At 45.6% G+C, this 27,496-nt stretch overlaps 1 protein-coding gene across 1 annotated transcript in view; it reads left to right on the top strand.

Moving 5' to 3' along the window:
- The window catches only part of SPTBN5 (spectrin beta, non-erythrocytic 5), a 197,486-nt gene that overhangs the window by 98,822 nt on the left and 71,168 nt on the right, over positions 1 to 27,496 (top strand). The window contains 1 exon segment of the mRNA XM_083166063.1: positions 26,731 to 26,835. Coding sequence (XP_083022189.1) covers positions 26,731 to 26,835 — 105 coding nt within the window.

Below are 27,496 nucleotides of genomic sequence, written 5' to 3'. Positions count from 1 at the left end.
ATTGGATAAGTTTATTTCTGGGTATCCTGATGGCTCTGATAATCTGATCGTTGATTGATGTGGGATGATATCCCTGATTTAAAAAGGTCCCTTTAAGTTGTTTTAAGTGGACATCTCTATCTGCTGGGCTGGAGCAGATGCGATGATATCTGATGGCCTGGCTGTAGATAATGGATTTTTTGATGTGTTTCGGGTGGAAGCTGTCCCATCTGAGGTATGAAGGCCGATCCACGGGTTTTCGGTATAGGGTTGTCTGTATTGCGTTGTTTTGAATTGTTATAGTGGTGTCAAGGAAGTTTATCTCGGTATATGAGTAATTCATTGTCAGGTTTATTGTTGGATGAAATCTGTTGGATGAAGTTCGGTCTGGACACCACCACCTGGCCGCAGTACCATTTTGGACCTATATATTGACTCTTTTAGAAATGTGGTCCAGTCAACAATATTGGAAAAACATAAAAAGGAATACTTTAACATCAGTGTGCAAGAAAGAAGAGCTATTCACACCTTAAGAAACAACAAGAAAATCACCATCAAGCCTGCAGACAAAGGTGGGGCCATAGTCATCATGGACACATCGGACTATACTAAGGAAGCAAATAGACAGCTGATGGATATCCAATACTATACCAAACTAGACAAAGATCCAACTCAGAAATATTTAAGGGAGTTGAGAAGGCTTGTCAGGGGGCTGTCAGCAGAGTCTACAGAACTTTTGGACTTGATACCCGACAGTCCCAGAATTGGAATATTCTACATGCTTCCCAAAATACATAAGCCCGGCAACCCAGGGAGGCCAATCATCTCATGCGTGGGAACCCTCACTGAAAAAATCTCAGGATGGGTAGAGGGTGTCCTGAAACCACTGGTGAGACATACAACCAGCTTTCTCCAAGATACCACGGACCTACTGAATAAATTATCAACCCTAGGTCCCCTCCCTAATGGAGCCATCCTTGCCACCATGGATGTGGAATCCTTATATTCCAATATCCCCCATGAAGATGGACTGACAGCATGCCAGATATATCTTGAGTCCAATGGGATTGCTCCTGGTCCTGCAATACAGCTTACAAAATTCATCCTTACACACAATTATTTTTCCTTTGGCAAAGAAATATTTCTACAGCGCACCGGGACCGCCATGGGCAGTAAAATGGCACCGCAATACGCCAATCTGTTCATGGCAAAACTCGAGAGTGACTTCTTGGCATCCTGCTCAATCAAACCCTTGACTTACTTCCGTTACATCGATGATATCCTGATCATCTGGACTGATTCTGAACAAGAACTCATACATTTCCATGAAAAATTTAACAGATTTCATCCAACAATAAACCTGACAATGAATTACTCATATACCGAGATAAACTTCCTTGACACCACTATAACAATTCAAAACAACGCAATACAGACAACCCTATACCGAAAACCCGTGGATCGGCCTTCATACCTCAGATGGGACAGCTTCCACCCGAAACACATCAAAAAATCCATTATCTACAGCCAGGCCATCAGATATCATCGCATCTGCTCCAGCCCAGCAGATAGAGATGTCCACTTAAAACAACTTAAAGGGACCTTTTTAAATCAGGGATATCATCCCACATCAATCAACGATCAGATTATCAGAGCCATCAGGATACCCAGAAATAAACTTATCCAATATAAAGAAAGAGAAAGAAACAACCGTGTACCCCTGGTAGTCACCTACAACCCACAGCTTGAGGTGCTAAGAAAAACTGCAAAAAAACTACATCACATCATACACAAAGATGACCGCCTGAAAACAATATTCCCAGACCCTCCACTACTATGTTACCGACAACCTGCAAACCTGAAAAATATTATAATCCGAAGTTCACTGCCATCCATTACACAAAGAGGAACCTATCCCTGCAATGTAAGGAGCTGCAAAACCTGTGCCCATATCCTCACTACAGACAGTGTACGGATCCCCAACACACAACAGGACTATAAGATCCCAGGGACATTCACATGTTCTACTACCAATGTAGTGTACCTGATTCTGTGCACGAAATGTCCTATTGGGGGTCTGTATGTTGGAGAAACAGGACAAAAACTTAAGGCAAGGATGAGGTCCCATCGCCACACAATAAAGGAAAAAAAGACACACTTTCCTGTGGCCAAACATTTCTGCAGCCCAGGACACAATCAGGATCATATGAAAGTGATTATACTAAAAGGAAATTTCAAATCACAAAGAGACAGGAGGGTCTGGGAATACAAATTAATGACAACGTTTGACACCCTTAACACAGGACTGAATCTATCCGAGGGATTTATGGCCCACTACAACATCTGAGGAGAGTGAGGGCATCGGAGCTCTAACTCTGGTCTGTCATCAACTTAGAGACAATAAAACTTTCACACTACTTATCTACAAACTAATTAAGGACTCAATTTACAAGCTCATTCTGTTATTTTGTTTTGTTTTGATCTTAAGAATGTCCATCTATCACATCTTGTTCCTACTCTGCTGTGTATATATATGTGGTTCTTCACACACCTTGTTATACCATGCCTGAGGAAGAGACCTAAGAAGTCTCGAAAGCTTGCATTTTAACAACATTTATTATTTTTGTTAGCCATTAAAAGGTATCATATTTACTAGATTGCTATTTTGTTTTTCTCACTGAGGAACAATAAAACTTTTCTTATCAACTGGCTAACACGGTACCAAACTTTTTTCTTTTGACTCGCTGGTATTGATTCTGCAACTTTATACTAGTTCTTGGTATAAGCCCCAACCCAAGGACGCATTTGTGCCCACATGTTTTCTCCCTCCAGACCCCCCTCCGGCAGTTCACTAGAGAACACAGTAGGCTCTAGCACTTTGCCAGAGTCTTGTGTGCGTGCCCTGGTCTGGTGAAATTGGAGGGGTGGCCATTTTCCTGGTCATTTTACTATTGTGCATGAGAAAACACCAGGAAAATGGTCACAGCAACATTTTCCCTGTGATTTGTGCACTGTAAAACCTCATGTACTTCTCCAATATAGCATACTGTATTACCGTATACAAAAAAAAAAAACCTTCAGTCATACAAATGGGACCATTAGTACATAGTTGCCTACCCTCCTGCATTCTGCAGGAGACTCCCTGAAATAACAGCAATCTCCCCCTCTCCCTCATTAGTCTAGCATCTCCCTCTTTACCAAGTATAGAATCTCTTACTAACTGCTTTGGGGATCATCTACATTTGGATATAAGTCATTTAAAAGATTTCTCTAAGATGTAGCATTATTACACACCAATGATTCTAGGTGCCACGTTCAAAAATCTCTTTTAACAATATCTCCATATTTGGAAATAGACGCGCGTCTAGGGTTTTCTCCCTGGGGGTTCTTGACACGTCCCCTCAATGGGGCGCTCTCCCTGAAACTAGTTTTCAAAAGTAGGCAAGTATGTATCTTATCTTAGTACTTATGCTGCATCGGACCTTATGTGTTCAGTATAACTGTGTCTGCAATATACTTGCCTACTTACCTGGGACATTGGGTGGGGGGGGGGGACTCATGGAATTTTAGGGGGTCCCATGTACTCCTGTAAGAGTAAGCAACCTTCAGACAACCTACTTACTTACCTAGTGAATTGGGCAAGATGGGAGCACATTGTGAGTGGAATCTCAGAGAATCACATCATCTTGGTCCTGCCCCTCACCACACATACCCACGTGGTTGGATTGAATTACATAGTAACCCCACATGGGCCCACCCATGGGCAGATGGTGGGCGGGATGTTCTAACATCTGCCACCCGTTTTGCACCCCCCACAGGTTACTGCATCAATACTAATCGCATATGCTTAGTAAAGCAAAGGACAGCTGTTTTGTTAAGAGCTTTCCTTTGTGATGCGCTGTGGGTCATGCCGTGACGGATCCCTCACACAGCGCTGCGGAGAGAAGACCACAGGCTTCTACAGAGTTTTGCCACCAAAAGCTGGCGATTCCCTCCGCAGCGCTGACCCGGCGTGCAGGCTTCAAAGAATGTGAAAATGCAGTAAAAACCCTAATAGCGGGGGTTTTACCACATTTGCTCTGTAGAGCATCTACCCTTGGGAACATAAAGTGGCCCTGGAAAAAAATCCAAAACATGGCCTTCTTTCATGCCCACATCACCCCCTCACCAACATGCCACACTCTACCCCCAACACACGCACACAACCAGTCTATCACCGTCTATTCTCTCCCGGCCACAGGCGGCCTGGTAGGCACATTGGCTCACCGGAAACTATCCCTGTGACTTCAGTTGCCAATCCAGCCCTAGGCACACCCAGGTTTCAGACTGTACACGTGAATGATACAATATACATATGTTACATTATCCTGTACAGGGCTACGGTGTATTTCTACAGCACGTTGTTCTTAATCTGGTACATTATCATGCCTGGACTAGCAGCATTATTATATTTATCAAGGGGCCCATGCATTCTCTAGTCTAATGGTTAGTCAAGCCTCTATATGGGTTGATCACACCCATAAGGATGGCCACTTAAAAGCGCATTCCACCGGTGGAAGTGGAACCTTTGTTCTCCAGCCTGTCACTTATACTCTATTGGCCTAATAGTCAAGAAACACCTGACTCCTCCCCACAGTCATCAGCTGCATCTCTGCTTTGGAAACGCTAATAAGAGGGAACATTCCAAAAGTATGGTCTACATATGTTCTAGATATTGTGCAATTATTTTTGTAGTCAAACTATTCAGGTAGCACACAGTGCATACTGGTTCTATCACTAAGGTAGTTGGTGTATGTCACAGATGATGATGCATCGCCTCTGGTATTATCCCATGTTCCTGTGTCACTAGAATGTGATACAGTAAATTATATATATATATATATATATATATATATATATATATATCTGTTCACAGTTTATTTGAATATAATCTCTCTATATTGTATATTTACTTTGATTGCGTTACCATCTGTGCCATTCTGCACATACACGTGCCATATTGGAATGAAGTGACTCTTCGTATGTGATGGCTTTGTGTCTACTTAATGCAGTTGCCTCTCACATAGTGACCCAGATCACATATCTGTATAGACACAGACTAGTACAGAACGTGCTGCCTGCAAGTAGGAAGGGGCAGTGGAATTTCATTAAGAACTGCGGATGCTCAGAAGGTAAGAAAGGTCAAATGTGAGATTGTCATTAAATAATTTTTTATTTGTGCATTTCTGTTGCTAGGCAACTGCAATGAGCAGGTTTGTGCTAGAAGTCATAGGGGCTTATTATTTTGGGCAATTCAATTTGATATGGTGAAAAGTTCAGCTATAAAAAAAAGAAACTAGTGAAATGTTTTCCTGTGCATATATACTGTAGAAGAGGAACATGTATTATAGTGTGTACACGTGGTGAGATTTGGGCTAATGACCATCGAATGACGTGGTCCTCGTCCACAAGGCTGTCAATGGATGTTTATGCAAAACATAATTTAGCGTGCAAGGGGGGCGAGCGGCGATGCGAACTGTAGGCGGCCTTAAAATCACACGCAGCGATGTGAACTTCGCAGCGCTGCATGTGAACCAGAATAATCTCCCAGGTGCATACAGCTTTAGAGACAAAGGCAAAATCTAGTGCCCACTAGATGGCATGTCGATTACATCATGTTCCAAAATACAGTCCCCATGGCACCCCAATTGTCCAGGTTGTAAAGATATCCATGGCTCAGCACAGATGGTTAAATTAAAATAGCTGAGGTATTGATTAAGTCACCTATGTCCAAGCATATTTAAAACCTGGACTCAGACCCTAAAGGCCCATACACACTAGCCGATCCCCCCCCCCCCCCCCCCGTTACCAATATTGGTGGTGTCGGGGACCCAGCGGGGGAGCAGGCATCGGCAAATGCATACACACTTGAGCAACGGCAGGGGGCGGCGGGGGAATGTTTACAATGACCTCCCTCATCCGGACATGTTTGGACAAGGGAGGGGGTCATTAATGACATGGAGTGTACACACTAGGCGATATTGTCCACAATATTGCTCAGAAAGTGTGTATGTGGCTTATAGCTTTTTCTGAAAGATCTCCGAAACTGATCTGCCTGCACAGTCGAAGAACAACCTTGATGAATGACCTACTAGTACGCGCATCATCATTCGTCGTTCTTTGTTCGTAGCATACACACTGAACGATATTGTTCGGAAGGACCAAAATGAACAACATTGGTCAAAAAATTTGTAGGTTTTGTATGCACCTTAAGAGGTAGCTTGCTTTGTAGAGAAAGTCTACATAAAACCTTATGTTATATAAGGTTCCCCGCACCCCCAAAGACTTTGTGAACTTCCGTGTTCTGCCCCCTTCCTATTGAAGTGGGCATTATGGGAAGACACATGCTTGAAATGCAGGGTCCAAGCAGAGGTGGCAGAGCAAAAAAGACACAAAATGACATCATTTATCTCCTCCCCTTCACCACATACCTGCGAATCACTGCATTATGCCATGATCAGGGTGGAGCTTAATGTTGTCACAGCCTGGCCCCACAAACCCTCCTCTCCGGCCCAGGTAAGTATGTATAATAATCTGTTCAAGTTGCTTGTTTAGAGGCGAATGCTGTTAGTATTTTATTATTACACTTAATTCATTTTACTGTAGGATATTGGTTAGAAGAGTAAGACATCCTAAAAAAAACCCCAACCACTGCTTTCTGTTCTAAGCCTTGTCCTGTCACGCTTCTTAAATCCCATCCTTAAGTGCAAATAGGAATACAGAGTAAGCAAAAATACATGTCACAAAGCTTATTTAAGTTCATGGTCTAAATACAGAGCTTTAAAATAGCACTTCCACCAGGGCTAGAGGACATTATGAGTCGGGTGTAAGCAATTATATTTAGATACCATGTTCCTGAAGATACCTGCAAGCGTATGGTGTTCTCACTCAGTATGGCACAGCGGTCAGACTTGTTGGGGCCAGCACGGACGGGGGAATTAGTAGGTTTAATAAATGACACTTGGTCCATAGCAGCCTGATGTTACCTCTTATTATACTTCGTCATCTGAGAGTTCCCTGTTAACCTTCCCATCTCATTGAGGATTCAGGAGGGCCGCCTTTTTTTCTCCTGAGCTGCAGGTGGACTACCTAAAAAAACAAGAGTCTCCTGCAATTTCTGGGAGACTAGGAAATTCTGGATAAGACAAGCATTGTATCTGACTGTGTGTGCCCACTACAAAGTGCTGTGTTTGTGTGACTAACATACAGATGGGGCAGGCCTCTTCCTGGCTGGCGAATCGCCAGACCGTCCCCGCTGGTGATCCGCTAGCAGCTTCGCCAGCCACCTCACGCGCACGCGCGTCTCAATCTCCGACGGGAACCCTGGGCAACGGGAACCCTGTCCATCTCCGCCTCAGGGAGACGGACAGGGTTAGGGGGGGGGGGGGGGGTGCGGGCAGGCGGCGGGGACCCCGGGTTACCGTCGGAAGGGGATGCGCGCGTCCCCTTCTCGCAATCGTTGCCATCGCCATAGGATACGTGCATCTTCAGATGTGCAGCTGCTCCGCCCACTGTTTGGTGTCTTTAGTGCCCACACTTGTATCCATGCATAGAGAGCCAACTGATTTAGGATCTACCCTATAAGATGCATCATTGTGTATATTTTATTTCACAATGCTATTTTTATTGCAAATTGTGGAGAGATGTATCAAGCTTTGGTGAGAGATGGAAAAAGACAAAGTACCAACTAGTCAGTGCTTCAAAAATGTCAGAATCAGATTGGTTGTTACTTTATCTCTCTCCAAGGCATTCTACATATCTCCCCTTGGGGCAGATGTATTAAGCCTGGAGAGGTGATAAAGTGGAAGGAGATAACGCACCAGACAATCAACTGTGTTTGAAACTGACAGTTGGGAGTTGATTGGCTGGTGCGCTATCTCCTTCCACTTATCTCCCCTTTATCACTTCACCAGGCTTATGGTGGCCATACACCTACAGATTTATCTTCCGATCTGGCTGGTTCGAACAAAACTCTGGTAATTTGTGAATGACAGTTTGTCAGTTTTCCAGCATTTCCAAGAAAATGGTCAACTGTCACCTGCTCTCATCCATTACCATGTTTTGGTACTTGTGAGTTATCCGGGCGCCCGATTTTTGGTCGTATACGCATCACATCGCATCGCGTGGCATCGTATGTTAACCAAATGGCATGCGATGCGACGAGATCACCACCCGAACCCCATTTCGCATCGCGTCGCATCGTGTGTTAACCAAATGGCATGCGATGCGACGCGACGAGATCACCACCCGAACCCGATTTTACATCGGGTACCATGTAATGTGATCACGTCGCATCGCATGTTAACCACATGGCATGCGATGCGATGCGACAGCACCCGATTTTAGCAGGGCAAAATCCCCAGAAAGTGACACAAAAAGTGACACAATGTCAGTCCCATCCCCATTGTTAACGCCACTCCACTATCAACGTAAACCCGAAGCGTGGCGAGCGCAGCGAGCCCGCGAGGGGCGGCGGGACGCGTCCTCCAACCTTTTCATGCCCTACTATCCACTAGGGCGTGGAGTGAGAATAGAATAGTGTGGCGAGCGCAGCGAGCCACCGAGCCCGAAGCGTGGCGAGCGCAGCGAGCCCCGCGAGGGGACACGGATACCTTCACAGGTAAACGCGTCCCTTTGCGGGCTTCCCAGGTGTCCATGGCGACGCGGACACCTGGGAAGCCCGCGAAGGAACGCGTTTACCTGTGAAGGTATCCGTGTCCCCTCGCGGGGCTCGCCACGCTTCGGGCTCGGTGGCTCGCTGCGCTCGCCACACTATTCTATTCTCACTCCACGCCCTAGTGGATAGTAGGGCATGAAAAGGTCGGAGGACGCGTCCCGCTGCCCCTCGCGGGCTCGCTGCGCTCGCCACGCTTCGGGTTCACGTTGATAGTGGAGTGGTTGTGAACATCCAATATCATTCATCAATATCATTCATATCTGACACATTAAGGACAACTGAATTTAAGGGAATAACTGTGTAATTAACATCTCTCAGAAATAAATTATAATAACAATCAACACATGTCACACAAAAATTAAACAACGTAATTATTTCTCAAGCAAAGTGAGCGCATGTAGAATGCGGTTAAATGCACTGTCTCCCGCCAGGCACTTTCGCCACACAAACTCCTGCATGTATGAGTCAAGGTGATGGCGGGCTGTGCCCCGCTGGCGTTTGTTGCGCCATTTTGCACAACCCCACAGTCTCTCAATGTTTTGAGTGTGTGCACCAGTCTCTGGGTCTACGAAATTGTAGCGATGGTTGACTGTTAAATGACTGTAACCAGCCTGCTCCAGTTCTTGAGTTTTGTATGCGCGCCAGCAATCGCTGATGATTGTGCTTCCAGGCGCGACGTGCTCCACAATTGCACTGATGAGAGTTGGCGCATCTCGCTTGGCAACTGCTAGCATGAAACAGTCCCCAGTTTCCCGGCACACTCCTCCGAACACCCACTGCTGTGGGAGAACTCTTCCAACATTGGCCTGTCTTTTGACAAAGAGTGTCTCATCCACCTCCACTATTTGCCCAGGACCACCAATCTGGCGTTGAGGCTGTGACATCAGGTCGCATTGACATGCCTCCCGCATCAATGCATTATAAAATATGGTACTTTTATTGCAGATTTTCAAGTTCTTAGTACAGAACTCTATAGAAGTGAGTTCATCACACCAACAATATATGAAGCGCAGTATTGTCATGAACGGCAGCCTGCATCCGGGGTAGAAAAGCGAGGCCCGCAGACTCTGCTTTTTACTGCAACTTTTTATGTAGCAGCGCCATTTGCGCTCTTTTATAGACAGGCGCATAGGGTGGCCATTTGGACATGTGGCTGTAGATGGCAGCAGCCCTTTGTCCTGCAGGAATTGCACTGTTTCTTCCTCAGTTTTAGGGAGGCTGAAGATGCCATCCACCAAAGCCATATTAGGAAATAGGGTGTAAGGGGCAAAATGGGGCAGGTGTAAGGGGCCAAATGGGACAATATTGGGGCAAATGTCCGAAATTTCACCTCAGAAATACACCAACACTGTAAATCACTTGTTCTCTCCTCTGGAAACTACCTCACACTGATTTTCTGCCAGATGTGGCAGAGGGCAGGTTTAAAAATGGGCGGGAAGTGTTAAAATCGCGTCGCGTCGCATCGCATCCCATTGTATACCATACAATAAGCATACGATGCGACGCGATACGACGAGATGTCAAATCGCGTCGCATCGCGTCGCATCGTATGCTTATTGTAATGGCATGCGATGACCACATCGGGCGCCCGGATAACTCACAAGTACCCATGTTTTTGTTTCAACCAGCCATATCTGAAGATAAATCTGTAGGTGTTTGGCCACCCCCTAAGGTGCCCATACACGTTACAATAACTGCGTGCAATGCGACGTTTTATCGGACGTATCACATCGCAACGCATGCGTTTTGATTGCGATTTGCATGCGATGCCATCCGCGGACCATACAAAAAGTATGTGCAGCAATACGTTTTGTACTATGCGATGGAATGCCCGCAGGAGCGCGCATCCCATCGTGTCGCATTGCAGGCTTCTCATCGCAACGTGTATGGGGGCCTTACATACATCTGCCTCCTTGTGTGGTACAATATTGATGCTACTTTTTCTGTCTCCTCTCTGGCAGAAGCCCAGAGAGAAGACCGTCAACTGCACAGGGGGAGGGGACTGATATTGACCTCATCAAGCCTGCCCCTAGTACGGAAAATACCACAATTCATGGGTCTACGTGGAGAGGGCAAGTTAACTTTAAACTGATGCAATTTGTGTCATCCCTACCCCATTTCCTTAAGAGCCACAAATCACGCTATTTGAACAACGTGTGGGGTAGATGCGGGAGGCTTTCTTACCTTTCTGGGGAAGGGGGCGGGGGCTGCCATTTACCTCAAAAGTATACTGGGATCAGATAACAAATACAGTGGCATTGAAAATGCCCCTCCCAAAATGGCTGGTGCCTCATACCTCTTTTACACCAGAGCCGCGACCCAGATTATTGCCGCTCCAGTCCGGGCCGGAGCTTGGTATAAAAGGGAAAAAAATAATAACCCGGGTCCTGTTACCAGGTGTCTGACCCGCCAAATGTTCAGGGTCAGACACAGGGCTTCCTCGGAGTCAGGGGCCGTGTAAATGGGTAACCTGGGTCATCAGACCCAGGGACCCATTTTCTCCAATCAGAAAGCCCCAACCTCCGGACCGCAGCGCCCTGAGGTCAGTCCAGAGGTTGGGCAGAGGCTGCGTACAGCCTCCGCTGCTGTCTGCGGTACTATGCAGCCTCTGTCCATTCACCTCATGAATTACCTTACCTGGGTGCTGGGCTTGCCCCCAGCATGTCGGTTGTCGTTGCGGGGGTGCCAGGCGGCGTTGAGGGGGTGACGGTCGATGGGTTTCCCGGTGCTTGGAGATGATGTCATCTCCGAGCGCCGGCTCAGGGCCTGACTTCACTGGCGTCCCCTACCCGGCATAATGCCGGGGGACGCCGGTTTGAAAGGAAACAACTGCCGGGTCGCATCCAGGTCGAAAAACCCGGGTGCGACCTGGCAGTTTTGGTGTAAAAGTGATAACAGAAGATCAGAAGAGACATTTGTTAAGGATGCTAGAGGAGGCAGTGGCCATTTTGGAGGTGCCATTTTTAATGGAGACACACACAATAGACCCGTTGCAGCAGTGGGCAGGGCAGGTACCATGGGTGGGGAAAGGGGTTTGGGGCTTCTGAAACTTTTTTTTGGGTGAGGGGGGCGCATGTTTTATAGTAATGCTACTAAACAAATAGTAGTTCGCCCCTTGTATGTGTGTGTGCTTGTAGAGTAGGTCAAGCATTGGTTAAATTACAGTAAACATGCAAAACATGTAATAGTATACAATTCAGTGATTTACTGCTATAAACAACTTCAAGCTGTGGAAGAATATGGAGCAGATGTACTGAGTTTCTAATAAGTGATAACATGCAGTGTGATAAACAACCAGCCAATCAGCTGCTAAATGTCATTTTTCAAACCCAGCCTGTAACATGGCAGTTAGGATCTGATTGACTGGTTGTTTATTACTCTTCACTTTATGAAGCTTTGTACATCTGGCCCCATATGTGAAATTCCTTTTCTAGTACTGTAGTTTATGACTTATTTATGTTTTGATGATACAAAGTTCTGTTAGTAATTTCCTCTCTATAAAGCTTCTGCTGTTACTTTATTACAAAATATGTCATTATGTACCTGAAGTAACTTTAGAATGTCCATGTGATAAAGTAATGCATTTTACTAGGAGGATTGCTTATAAGGTAACAAAATAACACTGTAGATTTTTTTCCAATATCTCTATAACAAAATGTTTTCCTTATAGTTGTACAATAAAAGCATTCACAAGTTCCTTAGTGCTCACTGCCATATGGCCCTGCAGTACAAACGTATGTCTGACTCCACTCCATGTCTGTAGCCAACACATATATCCATTGTGTTTCGAAATCCAGAATAAAAAATCTAAATAAAATAAATTACATCAATTGCCTATGTTTAGGGGTGTGGCCAGTCTCCAGAGGGGGTGTGGCCAGACCATATTGGTTTGCCTAACCAGTATAGCGTAAAAAAGATGAGCCCCTTGTTAAATATACTGTATATAGTAAATACTGCTCATACATTATAATCATACTTGCCTACTTTGGATTTCACCTCTCCGGGAGAAGCACAGAAAGGCAACACTTCAGGGGGGCGGGGGCAAGGCTGACATCGCATGGCCCAGCCCCCCCCCCCCCCCCCCCCCCCATGCCGGAAAACGCTGTGATTTGCGAGCAGTGGAGAGGGAGCGGGAATTAAATGACGTGAAATGCCGCGATCGCGTCATTTAAGCCCCGCCCCCTCCCCGCGGACCCACGGTTTTACAGTAATTAAACCAGCGGGTCAGGGGGGAGCGGGGACAATCACCAGAAAGCGGGAGACTTGCCAACCTTCCCGGGGGGCCAGGAGAAGGATCCGATTTTCAGAAGTCTCCCGGCCATTCCGGGAGGGTAGGCAAGCCTAATTATAATGTACCAGATTAATACCAGAAACACACCATAGTCCCATGCAGTGCAAAGTAATATGTATAATTCAAGTGCACAGTCTGGAACCTGATTTCTAAAGGAGGAGATAGGGCCCACAGCATAGTTGCCTACCCTCCTGCATTCTGCAGGAGAATCCCTGAAATAGCAGCAATCTCCCTCTCTCCCTCATTAGTCTAGCAATCTCCCTCATTTTACCTAGCCCACATTACACTGTTACATTTTTGGGGAAAAAAGGAATGAGAGATAGATACATTTACATTAAATCATCAGCACCATTTCCCAGCACTTTACCAAGTATAGTATCTCTTACTAACTGCTTTGGAGATCATCTACATTTGGATATGTCATTAGAAAAGATTCCTCTCAGATGTAGCAGTACACACTCACGCTTCTAGGTGCCACGTTCACAATCTCTTTTCACAATCTCTCCATATATGGAACTAGACAAGCCCTTTGGGTGGAGCATGACACGCCCCCTCAATGGAGCACTGTGCAAAATTCTACTACCAACTATAATCTCCCTGAAACTCGTTCTTAAAAGTAGGCAAGTATGGCCCACAGGCAGTAGAACCCACCAGGGTTTTTCCCCTGTTCCCTGTGGGCCAGTGCAAGCCTGCAGGGCCATAATAATGCTATTTTCTGTGCTATGGCCCCCCAGCACCACCCAACAGGACCTAACCTTGTGGGAACACACAGTAAATCGTTCAGTAAGTATGAATTTATAATGAAAAAAATAATTATTTCCCTTCATTGTAAAGAGTACTGTGACACAGCATGGTGTGCAACCCAAGTACATGCACCGCCGAGTAGTGTCCATGGAAAATATTTGCAATTGTTGGCAAATATGTAGCTCAGCTCCACCCACTGTGACAACTTATAATGACCACTCCTGTACCTCAATATAAAGTCTCTCTTTCTTACATATAAAGAAATGTTTTCATTGTTATGATTAGTTCCTCTTTAGCCCCGATAAATGGCCCAGCTCTGCAGCCTTCAGTAGAGCACGCATGTCAGCAGACAGAGCCAGCCAGCAGCAGAGCACACGTCAGCAGACATAGAGCCAGCCAGCAGCAGAGCACGCATGTCAGCAGACATAGAGCCAGCCAGCAGTAGAGCACACGTCAGCAGACATAGAGCCAGCAAGCAGCAGAGCACACGTCAGCAGACATAGAGCCAGCCAGCAGCAGAGCACACGTCAGCAGACATAGAGCCAGCCAGCAGCAGAGCACACATGTCAGCAGATGGACAGCCAGCCAGCAGCAGAGCACGCATGTCAGCAGACATAGAGCCAGCCAGCAGCAGAGCACGCATGTCAGCAGACATAGAGCCAGCCAGCAGCAGAGCACGCATGTCAGCAGACATAGAGCCAGCCAGCAGCAGAGCACGCATGTCAGCAGACATAGAGCCAGCCAGCAGCAGAGCACACGTCAGCAGACATAGAGCCAGCAAGCAGCAGAGCACACGTCAGCAGACAGAGCCAGCCAGCAGCAGAGCACGCATGTCAGCAGACATAGAGCCAGCCAGCAGCAGAGCACGCATGTCAGCAGACATAGAGCCAGCCAGCAGCAGAGCACACGTCAGCAGACATAGAGCCAGCAAGCAGCAGAGCACACGTCAGCAGACATAGAGCCAGCCAGCAGCAGAGCACACGTCAGCAGACAGAGCCAGCCAGCAGCAGAGCACGCATTTCAGCAGACATAGAGCCAGCCAGCAGCAGAGCACGCATGTCAGCAGACATAGAGCCAGCCAGCAGCAGAGCACACGTCAGCAGACATAGAGCCAGCAAGCAGCAGAGCACACGTCAGCAGACATAGAGCCAGCCAGCAGCAGAGTACACGTCAGCAGACATAGAGCCAGCAAGCAGCAGAGCACACGTCAGCAGACATAGAGCCAGCCAGCAGCAGAGTACACGTCAGCAGACATAGAGCCAGCAAGCAGCAGAGCACACGTCAGCAGACATAGAGCCAGCAAGCAGCAGAGCACACGTCAGCAGACATAGAGCCAGCAAGCAGTAGAGCATGCATGTCAGCAGACATAGAGCCAGCCAGCAGCAGAGCACGCATGTCTGCAGATGGCCAGCCAGCAGCAGAGCACGCATGTCAGCAGACATAGAGCCAGCTAGCAACAGAGCACGCATGTCAGCAGACGTACAGCCAGCCAGCAGCAGAGCACGCATGTCAGCAGACATACAGCCATCCAGCAGCAGTGCATGCATGTCAGCAGACGTACAGCCAGCCAGCAGCAGAGCACGCATGTCAGCAGACGTACAGCCAGCCAGCAGCAGAGCACTCATGTCAGCAGACATACAGCCAGCCAGCCAGCAGCAGAGCACTCATGTCAGCAGACGTACAGCCAGCCAGCAGCAGAGCACGCATGTCAGCAGACATAGAGCCAGCCAGCAACAGAGCACGCATGTCAGCAGACGTACAGCCAGCCAGCAGCAGAGCATGCATGTCAGCAGACGTACAGCCAGCCAGCAGCAGAGCACTCATGTCAGCAGACATACAGCCAGCCAGCAGCAGAGCACTCATGTCAGCAGACATACAGCCAGCCAGCAGCAGAGCACTCATGTCAGCAGACGTACAGCCAGCCAGCAGCAGAGCACGCATGTCAGCAGCCATTCTGCATGCCAAAGAAAGCACAGTAAATGAGGTCTTATAAAAAGGAGATCTGAGAACTGGCTGAAAACATAAATTAAAAGTCACCACTAGGAGTTTGGCCAAATATCGCACCTTATTATGTGTACAAACCCCAGGCGTTCAGCTTCGGCTTTAGACACCGCACGTTTACGTAACTACAAAACAAAAACACTTCTTCTTTGTGACCTCCATGCTAAGGTCACTGATTATTTTACCACCTCGCTCATTTTTGTTGCCAGGGCTAATGGAAAGGCTGTACGTTATGGCATGTTAGTTTCTGTAAACACGGTAACAACCAAACTTTAAGGAAACCGCTGTGCAAATGTGTGATGTCATTGTACATATTGGGAGGACATTACTGTGCTAAGTAACGGTTCTACAGTACCCATAAGTCAATCACTAGATTCTCCTCGTCACCTCGTTTTTATTTTCCCAAGCACAGGACTGATGGAGGAATGCACTAGGGGGCCGATTCAGGATCGCTCGTTGCAATCCGAATTTGTCACCAGTCCAAATGGTCATGGTTTGGGCATGCCCATTTCTAATTTATGCTGCTTACTGAGGCAACTTGAATGACCCCCCTAGATGTTGGGGGACCCGTACTGTGGGCTTAATGGTTGAGTCCAGGTAAGTAATCTCTCCCAATGCTGTTTTGGTTTTGCAAGGCTATTATTTGTCATGTTCTTAATCGTATAGAAATGGCTGTATCTGCAGGGTTAATGGCATAATATGTGCCTCAGTTATTCAGCAACAAATATAGGAGACGACAGACATCTTTAACCTTTTGCAGTCCAATTTTTATTTGCAATTCAAACAGTCTGGTTTAAATGTTTAAATTAATTGTAATTTTTATTTTATTCAAAAATGGTCTACATTGAATGTTAAAAGTGTCTCACCATTGGATCTGCTACTAGCGCTAGGCCTGTTGAGCTTACTAGATGTTGGGCCTGTAAGGGTTAATGTATTCAGCAAAGTAAAGGCATACAGTAAAGGCACATATACACGGGGCGAATTCAGCCCCATGGTGAGCGATGTAGTTTAGCACAGATCGCTTAGCACACATCGCTGACACTCATGCACCAGTGATGTGTGCTGAGCGATCTGTGCGAAAACTGGCGATCTGACTAGCTTTCGACTGCATGCAGTCAAGATCTAGGGCGGGATTCTCTAATCTTAAAACGTGGTAAAAATCCAGTTATCGGGTGTTTACCGCATATTGATATGCAGCAAAACCCGCACGGTGGGTTTTCGCTGAGGGGGGTATCGCCAGCTGGAGATACCCCATAGAAGCCTATGGGCTTCTTAACGCACCCATGCCACCCTGAACGGACCCCCGCTGCCTCGCGCCGACTCTCCCCCTCACCTGTGTCCGGGCAGCACAGCACTGTGCTGCCCGGACCTGTGACCTCCTCCTCCCTGCACTGAAAATCATCTTCTGGGTGCAGGGAGAAGGAGGAGAGCCTGCCCGCAGCAGCAGCAAAACAGCCCGGTAAGGGAGGGAGGGAGGGAGGGAGGGGGGAGCCACCGGGACATGCTGGGACCCGCTGCGCATCGCCGGCTCACCGCAAAAGAGCTGTCTTTTGGCATAATTATTGCCGGTGATGTGCATCGGACAGTCGAACATCTTAGAGCATCCTGCCCCTAGTCAGGCAATGGGGATTACTCATCGCCGTCCCTCAGGGGCATACACACAGAGCGATCCGTGCTTCATTTCTAATCATTCTAGACAGATCGCTTAGAAAACAGCCCAAAATGGACCCAGGTGTATGGGAATTAACTGAGATGCACAATTCCCTTCTTCTTAATGGGGACTGTGATCTTGGGCAACTGAGCAAGTTTGGAAAAGCACAGCTTTCTGGAGCTTGTCCTGGAAGGATTGCGTTGACATGAATCACCTCTAATTACTGATCCATGTATTGGCTGATGGCTTCAGATATAAAGATATCTGGTCAGAACCCAGAACTTGGACACAGTCATCGTCTGTATGACAGTGTTTGTGCTCTTATTGGAGGCACTGTCCCAGCATAAGGGAACAGCACTGATAAGAGATGATAGTTGATAGACACCATACAGAAAAAGGAACCTAAATATGAACAAACTGCAATACCACTGGTAACCACCAGTTGATTTTATTCAATCTTCTCATTGATTTTTAAGGTGCCATAAAGGTGCCTAACAGTGGCAAAATTAGTACATACATACAAACAGGGCTGGCTTTACCATTAGGCAGCTGTCTAGGGCGCCGATATCTGTGGGGCTCTACTGAGTCTGCCTGTCACAAAATTAAGGATGTCTTTGAGGAAGACATCCTTGTTGTGCTGAATGCAGGTGATGGCTGTGGAACTTTTAAGACACCACCGCCACACTTTCAGTTGTGGGTAGGTAAGTTTTGTGTAGGGTGCTGTGAAACCTTACACCGGCACTGCACACATCAGGGGCTTATAAGGTAGATAGAATGCTATATAAACTATACTAGATATAAAAAAAAATATATTTATGTTGATGGAAACTGTCTTCAGCTGAAATGCCTAAAAATGTGTTATTTTGCCAGTAGAGCTTTTAGTAGAGTGACAATACCTATAACAAGGACTCGGCTTTGAATCAAGAGTATAGCTAATCGTGGGGCTGCGGCGCATTAATTACAAAAAAGGTAATGCAGTAATTACGACAAATCCTGACAATTGACCAATCGGGTGTAGATAAAGGAAAAGGGTCCATTCTGGATAGGATATTATTGGCCGGTACATCTTTGCTGATCTCATTTGGCAAATGTTTTTAGAAATGCACCTGTTCCTCCTACCTTCTTTCTTGTAACTGTTTGCATCTCAGCGCAAACACATTCAGCTGATTTTGTGTATCGACAGACCTGGATGATGCAGTGTCAGTGAACAGAATCATCAGGCCACACCAAAAAAAGATCTAAGGATATTAGACCTGATTCAGCATGATTTGTAGTTTTACGAGAAATCTAAAAACTACAACTTCTTCTTCCGGGGTGGGGGGGGTCTCCCTGTGATGCGATTGCAGGCAGGCACTGGTTGGACACATTTTGGGTCACAGAGGTTGAATATGACGTCACGCAACCGCCGCCACAAATGGTCCTGACACTCCTCCATTTTCCAATACCCGCCGCTCCAACGCAGCTCGTTGCTCCAAAATGCTACATCACCAACCCCACAACAATGCATTGAAGCTGCAGTAGTTGCACTGAAACTGAAGTGGGAAAAAAAAAATATTGATCGTCTTTTTTTATTGCTTTTCATTTGCTATACAATATCTATATTATTTAGTTAGTAGTAATAATACAGTTGTCACATTTTATTCCATTGGTCTCACTACTTTCAAAATACCTCCAACTGCTGTTATGATCTGGGGTGGAACCGTGCAAAACAGGAAATAAACCTTTCCCTGCTCTATGGTATGGCAAGCTGCTAAGCACCATCAGTGTAAAATCATCATTTTGGGGGTTACTATTATAGAAAAGGGCACATCTTTTAGCTTTAACCTACTAATACTGCATGCGTTCTATCTGTAGGCTTCATTATGTACAAATAAATGATTCCTGGGGGGAAAAAATTACTAAGATGGGAGTACTATTTCACTTGGGATGTTGCTATGGGCAACTAACCAGAATTTACAGTACTTATTTATTTAGCACCTAGAAGATTATAGATGTTATCTAATTGGTTGCACAAAGCAACAACCTGGGTGAGATTTAATGGGATGAGAGATTCAGAAAGTGAGAGATTTGAAGCGTCTCCTAGCACGTAATTGCAAATCTAACTATGTACCTTGCTTAACTGAAATACTGGAGGCTGTCCAATCACATTTTGAATTTGAAACAGCCGGCATACCTTTTAATTCACTCCCATCATCTTCCACAACAGGTATCTGGACAACTTGGCTTGACTATAAACGTATACACTCCCAGTAATACTATATATGCATGAGACCTTACATGGGACCTAGTCTACTATCACCCATTTGGGGATGTGGCAAATAAATGTCCCTTAAGCATGCTCGCTAAACATTTGACCCAATTTGCGGAAGAATACAGGATTGTTACACTACTGCAAAATATTTCTTGTTATATGCATTGATTTGTACTATGCAAATGTACCATTACCTACCCTTCCCCAACCCCTTCCTTTTTTTTATTAGTTCTGTACTCCCCTCCCCCTCACACAAAGAAAAGTGTTTTTTTTTTATCTGTTGCTAATTAATATTTGTCTTCTGTTTGTTACATTCAATAAAAACCTAAATTTGAAAAGAAAGTGAGAGATTTGGTAAGAAATCTCCAGTTTTCTTAAAGCGGCAATCATTTGCGCTTCAAAATGAAACTGGTTTTGCCGTGTCAATGATTGCCGCTTTAAAAAAACCTGGAGATTTCTTACCAAATCTCTCACTTTCTGAATCTCTCATTCTATTAAATCTCACCCCCCTATCTTCAATAGAACCCCTTTTATTTAATAAACACTTCTAGATTTTAGTGTAACATGATTTTCGTTATTGCTGATTGGGTTAGATCAGAGCCAGGCATGAGTGACTTCAGCTTATGGAACGGGAGATTTAAGCAGTGACAGAGTTAACTAGAGTCAGCCTTGCGCTGAGAAGAGTAAATACATTATCAAGTTAATGGCCTTCAGTGGTTTTGTGTAGCCCTATCCAATGACAGCCAAGTATCCAGACACAGACGCTAGGTTTAGGATTGGGTTTCCAGTTCAGTTTTCCAGCTGTTGGTTACTCCTTCTTGTGCCAGCCCACCAGCCCCCCTGCTGGGGAACCCTGCTGCTAATAGCGTCCAAAGTCTAATCTGCTCACATACACCCCAGGGCAGATTCTTCTGACTTGTGAGCGAACATGACCTGAGGACCGCAGAATGTTACTAAGGCCACATGACCAGAGCAGGTCTTCTTACGATAAGTGTCACACTACATGAGCTCCGCAGAATAAAGCACCTTAACTCTTCCATGCTGATACGTGCCAATATTTCTGCGCATTAACTTGGGAACATTTTGTTACTCCTCAGGCGCATCTGTGCATGTCACAAGGGGTGCCATCTTGGCTAGCATCATTATATGATACATTTGTTTTTATTCATGTATGACTGTAAAAAGGTCAATATATCAGTCATTTCCAATAGATTAGGCTTTTGCGAAAGAGAATTTGCCACTTGTCTCATTTCCCTATTACATTCTTACACAGATTTACACAGACTGGTAAGAATATGTGACACGAGTCACGTACCTATTGTGGGAAATACCTGAGAAGGGGATTCCTGCCCATGCAGGGTTTGGGTTACATACATACAGCAATAATTCCTGGTCGGTATGATTTGTGTGGCAGACCAACTTTTATATACAAATACTGTATACATCGTTATTTCTCTTTGCTTGCTTAGAATTTCAAAGAACTGATTAATGGCTACATGTGACTTCTCTCCCTCCATCACATCCAGATGTCACCACGCTTCATAATTGTTAATGGCGATTAAATATGACCAAAGAAACAATAAGTGAAAAGCGTGAGTTACGTATTAAGTCCGTAACCAGCGTACCCTTTATGCCTAGCTACGTGCGAACAAAACGTAGCGCAGCGTAGCGTACCTTTATCGTGTATTATACACCAAAGAACCAATACCTTAATAAGAGATCCTTTCGCAGTACTTTGACTCTGATCTGCGAATATACCTTTTAAGGACAGAGTCCGTAATAAACCTTTATCGCTAAATGCGAATAACAGACACAACCACGGAATAGAAGTAAGGAGATAGGAACTCCACAAAATGATGTATTTAAGTCCCTAATGGACAAAAGGGGGTTACAAAAATAGAAAATACAGGTATAACAAGTTATACAATAGTCTAACAAAGTATATACTATACAGGCTCTACTAAGGGAAGAAAAACAGATACAAGACACAATCAGCCAACAATACACTAAGGATAAATACCGTTAAATGCAACCGTTACCGTTCTCATCAAATATGCGAAGCGCAGTCCGGTCAGAGCTCACTATCGTTCAGGGATGAACTATAGTCCGGTAGATAGTTAGGGAAAGGTAGATGTGCCGAAGAGAGCTTTTGCTGTTCAGGGTCGCCTATCTTATAGGGTCAGAAAGGGGAGGTCAAAGGCCGTTCTCATTGGTCAGAGGTCGTATGTCAGGTCAGCTGTGATTGGGGGGGTAAGATGATACTCCTGGTTTGGCTAGGTCCAGGGGAGTGAACTTTAAGAGTCCTTTGTTTGGTGGTTTCGGCGTCAGCAGTGATAAGAACTGGTTTCATCTAGATTCCTTTGTTACATTCTTTCAACAGAAACTGTCCCTGGAATATGGATTATGTCCATAACTATCGAGCCGTGTATATTGCGAAATATTCGCAATGACCGGAATACTTCGCACAATGAACAGAACGGAACGATACTAAACATGATACAGACAGATGTGTGCAGGGCTAACTAAGCTATGTGTGGCGTTCTAAACCTTTAACTATATTTCATTTAGTGTAAGTGTGTTATTATGAATTTATGTGTGATAGTATGGCTACTCTTCTGGTCCACTTTGTCACACATACTCGGGTATGGAAACTTTATTTGCGCAACTCTGCGAACCAAAATGGCGGCCATACTATCCTAAAATGGCGTGTGTGTAACTCGACTTCCATATAATGATCTTGACAATCTAGATGAGTGAGCAAAAAAGTGGAAGATGAGGTTCAATGTGGACAATTGCAAGGTCATGCACCTTGGGAGACTGGGCCGGCGCTACCCACTCAGCAGCTCCTGCAAAGCAGGGAGGCGCCATGCTGAAAAGGCGCTGTCTCCCTCCCTGCTCTGCTAAAGCTGCCCCAGCCCTCACTGTCACTGCCTCCTGCATGCTGCCCGCAGCGCCTGTCTGACAGCGGGCGGCAGTATGGAGAGGCTAAGCAGCTCCCTGCAATGCGCACACACTGTCCTCCTGCGACCTGCCCCCTTTTCCTCACGGACACTTGTGCTGAGGAATGTAGCGCTGTCTGTGAATGTCTGGATGACATGTCATGTCCGGAGCCGCCCCCTACCCATTGCTCCCTGCGCCTGTCAGCTGTCAATCAAATGATGAACAGGCAGCAGCGCCGCCTCCCCTTCCTTCCCTCTTCTCAGTGTGATGTGCCACTGCCAGTGGCACCGCCCCCTCTATCTCCTCCCCCTCTATCTCCTCCCCTTTTCTTCCATCTCTTCCTTCTCTCCCCTCCTTTCCCCCTCAGTCACGAGTGCTGCACATACTTTTTGTACTGCTTTCGGATCGCCTCGCATACACATTGCATGCATGCCATGCAATGCGATCTAGCCCATAACATATGCGATTCATGCAGTGTTTATGGGCACCTTTAGTGCGTGCAACATTTTGTGGATACAGCACTGAGATGGTGAATGCATACATGTACATGCACCCGAGATCCTCCATAGGATCGCATGTTGCATACACTCCAACAATCGGGCTGCAGCTTGTTGCAATGGCAATGTGAAAGGGCGCAAAATTTATGGTTTGCAGGAGGGCGCCGGACACCCTAGCACCGGCCCTGTTGGGAGACATAACCAGTGTGCTAGTTATAACCTAAGCGGGGATGAATTGGGTAATTCAGTACTCCAAAAGGATCTAGGAGTCCAAATAGACAACAAACTATTGTTTAGTGCTCAATGTAATATAGCAAAAAAAAGGCCAACAAAAATCTAGCATGTACTGTATTAAAAGGGGCATGGAAATTAGGGATTCAAAAGTAATTATGCCTCTGTACAAATCATTGGTTAGCCCGCACCTCGAATACGGAGTACAATTCTGGGACCCACACTATAAAAAGGACATCATAGAATTAGAAAAAATCCAAAGAAGAGCAACTAAGCTTATTAGGGGGATGGAGAATTTAAGCTACGAGGAAACATTAAGCAATCTGGGACTAGTTACACTAGAGAAGAGACGTTTAAGGGGGGGATATGCTCAATACGTATAAATACATTAGGGGCCAATATAAGGAACTGTCAAACACCCTTTTTTCTGCTAGACAGGAATCTAGGACGAGAGGGCACGAGTTTAGATTAGAAGAAAAAAGATTTTGTTCATCTAAAAGAAAAAATTTCTTTACAGTCAGAACAGTTAAACTTTGGAACTCTTTTCCTGAAGAAGTGGTGTCGGTAGACACTATAAATACATTTAAAATAAGGTTGGATAAACATTTATTGGTTAAAAACATCCACGGGTACGAATAAGTAACATAATCTGTCTTTAAAATATCGGAACTCCCCTAGCAGAGTGTCCAATTCTCCCCCCCTGTCCGGGCAGGAGACACCCGCCATCTTTCAGGGGATCCCAACAACCAATCCCTTACTGCTGTAAGTGACCGGTGGCCAGTGACAACGCACCGCTTGAATTGATCTGAGACTATAATTAAACCGAATGGAAAATTGCCAATTAGCAAGGGTGGGTGGGTGGAGCTTGAAACTGCCAGAGGAAGTAGAATAATGCAAATGTACCCCACCTAAACCTACACCTCTTTTCTCTGATAGGCTACAAAAAACCCCTACATCACAGACCACTGTAACCAAACTTGAATGCCTAGCAAGTAATCTGCATTATTGTCAATCACAAAAATGTAAGACTCTTAAATACCCTCGTGCCTATGCAGCCCTCACTTATCCGACAGTAATAACAGGTCGGCTGAAACCTGACATTATTGTCATTCTGAATGTCAACATTTTGGTTGCCAAACTCAGATCTGCATAACCCATAAGGCTTTTAGAAATACAGATGGAGCGCCTCTCATGCAGCTACAGGGTTCACCAGAATGCCCCCGCTGGCAAGCGCTGGTGGAGAGGTGCTCCATCTTACTGGGATGCGCGAGTGTCTCACATGCACACGCGTCCCAGTCACTCAGCGGCAAGGAGCGGAAAACCTGACTGTCTCCACTTCAGGGAGACGGGCAGGGTTAGGAGAGGGTGCGGGGAGGCGGCAGGGACCGGTGGGAGGCGTCTGAGAGTTCCGTCAGAAAGGGGCGCGCATGCCCCCTTCCGGCGGCTGCCGCGGGCTGGCAGAGGCTGGCGGCTGGAGATTCTATCAGTGGAGGCTGGCTGCTGGCGATTCTATCGCCAGCCGCATGAGCGGCGCTACATCTGTAGGTACTGACATAGCAGCTGCTCATCCAGGGGTGCATGAGTGCATCTATAGCCACCAAATGCAGATGTTCCCAGCCAGCCAGCCATGTTCAATAGATATCTGATATGCAATAGGCGTTGATAACTTTTCACATGTCCCTTTTTCACCGGTTGAGTAGCGTGGGAACAATGGTACAAGTCGCGCTACAAGTGCATAGCATATTTAAATTAAGAACATATTTTTAACTCCAAGCTTTAGTCTAATGTTGTTGTTTCTGTGGATGCTCACGTTAAAAAGATCAGATATAAGGTAAATATATAATGTACTTTTTAATGGAAAAATGAAGCAGAACGGTTTTATTGGCATTTCATGAGAAGACTGGCGTTTTTTTCCCCCTTTTTTCCATTCAGTTCCTTATTACTTTCCTCAAAAGCTCTGTAAGAGCACGTAACACTCCCATTCCGTGCACAGAAAATTCCAGAAATACAGGGCATGATATAGTACTTGGAAAAACATCTGTTCTAAAGACCCAAAGCATACATTCATTAAAAGCAGTCTCTGGCATCCAGTTCTTTTCCAAGAACACATTTGTTTTCCGTAAATAATGACAAACAGTACAATGGGCTTTTTATCCTTCTTGCTGACAAAAACTATGTTCTATACACCAACATAAGCATTCTTCCACGTTGTATGAGCTCTTTCCAAGTGGGGAGAATTCAGTCGCAGGGATCGGAATTGACAAGCTCCCAGAACTAGTGGTTATTTCGCAAGATCAAGACGTGGTTTCCCAGCACCGGAACTTTTTAAAATTATAATCATGGCATACAATAATACAGCTATAAGTGCAATAATTAACCTGGGTTAATTGTAAGAGCGCCTTTATATGGGTCGTTTTCTAATAAGCAGCTGCTACCAGGGGTGGCCAACTCCCCAATAATAAACAAACAAGAAAAAGACAGAGATAGAGCAGTGCTAAACCACAATAAGTAGTGTATGCATCAAATTAAAAAGGATAACAATTTAATGACATAATAAAATACATCAAACAACACAATTGTTAAAATTGGGGGGGACCTGTTAGGAATGGGAGGACCTGTGGAGTAATCAATAGTCACCAATGGAGGATTGATATAACCTGCGTGGCTAGATTCTGACGTCCAATTGCAGAGTGAGTCCGTTAGATTGATATCCTGAATGTCCTAATGGTCTCCTGGTTCCAGACCCGTTGGCAAATGATGTTTTGTAGTCAGCCCGGGGGGACCTATGATGTGGAAGTCCAATAGGTCAGGTAGTTGTAAACGGTGCAGTAACTCTGATGATAAATTGAGGACAAGATCCAAAGTGAGCAGGTGGTCAACTTCCTCTCCAACTGGTGATAGATGTTATTTCTCCAGTGTCAGGTGTACACCTTGACAAAACTTTGAGTGAACACAGCGAAACGCGTTGGTGTTGCTGGACCTGCCACTGGAGAAATAACATCTATCACCAGTTTCCCGCTTACGTCACAGGTGCACTCATTACTGACTGACACATTTTAAAATATCCACAGATGGAGCTAATTATTTCATTATGATTCTGTGTGGATACATGGAAAACGTTAACTGTTGGTATCTCTCGAGGACTGGAGTTGGCTACCACTGGCATAGAGTAATTCACTTTGGTGATATATTTGCTCTAGTTTCTGATGAAAATTTACTCACAAATGTCAATTACAGTGGTCTTGAATGAATTACAGCAAAAGTTTTTCCATAGCTGATCACTTATGAAAAAGAACGTGGAGTGAACACCAATGGCTGGCGCTTTGAGTATAGGACCTGTTTATGATCTATTACTTGGTAATGTGGTTACTTTGTTGATGTCGCTTTAAGGAATCCTAAAATGTGAAGGTATGCTATCTGTAATCACAGGTGACTTTGAAATCAAGTGACCTTGGGACCTCTGCTGGAGAGATCGAACAGCTGATCAAAAAACACGAGGCCTTTGAGAAGCTTCTTTCTTCCCAGGAAGACAAGGTATGAGGATAGACTGCTATGTACAATCCTGGACCCAACACCTACACACAATTGACAGGCTGAAAATTGTGTTTATGGTACAGGGGCACTTTGTTTAAGACATTGATAAATCTTGCAGGTTATGGGGGTATGCAATCTCAGATCACGGCTGTCGATCCCTCCCAACAACCGTTATCCAGGCCCATTTGTGGTTTGCCTGACAACAAATCGGCATGCGGGATTCAATGTCCCGCCTGCCGATCGCCAAAAATCGGGCGTGTCAACGAAAACGGCTGCGGATTGTCGATCTACGGCTGGGATCACTACAATCCACATTATCTGCAGAATGGGTCCTGACAGCTTCAGTCTCGTTCTACCATGGACCCTCTTCAATGATGTCCCCCATCAAATAATAGCAGCGGAGGATTGCATACCCCCCTATATCTTCATAAACGATCATCAAACCATATATGTCCTGAAATGTCTGGGAGCTTCTTGAAGGAGCCTAGACCATAGGTGCCGATTTTATGTTTATGCTGGTGGGTGCTCAAGCTAAAAAATATAGCGGAGTGGCTTCATGGGGAAGGAGTGGGGCCACAAAATAATACCAATTTATATTACGGAGCACAGTTGTCTCCAATATTCAAATTACGGCAACAGAGTTCCGAATACATGAATGCCC

This window comes from Crinia signifera, chromosome 12 (genome assembly GCF_055691185.1).
Source record: "Crinia signifera chromosome 12, ASM5569118v1, whole genome shotgun sequence".
NCBI lineage: Eukaryota > Metazoa > Chordata > Amphibia > Anura > Myobatrachidae > Crinia > Crinia signifera.
The sequence above is the reverse complement of the archived record's forward strand: the minus strand, read 5'-3'. Positions and strand labels throughout refer to the sequence as shown.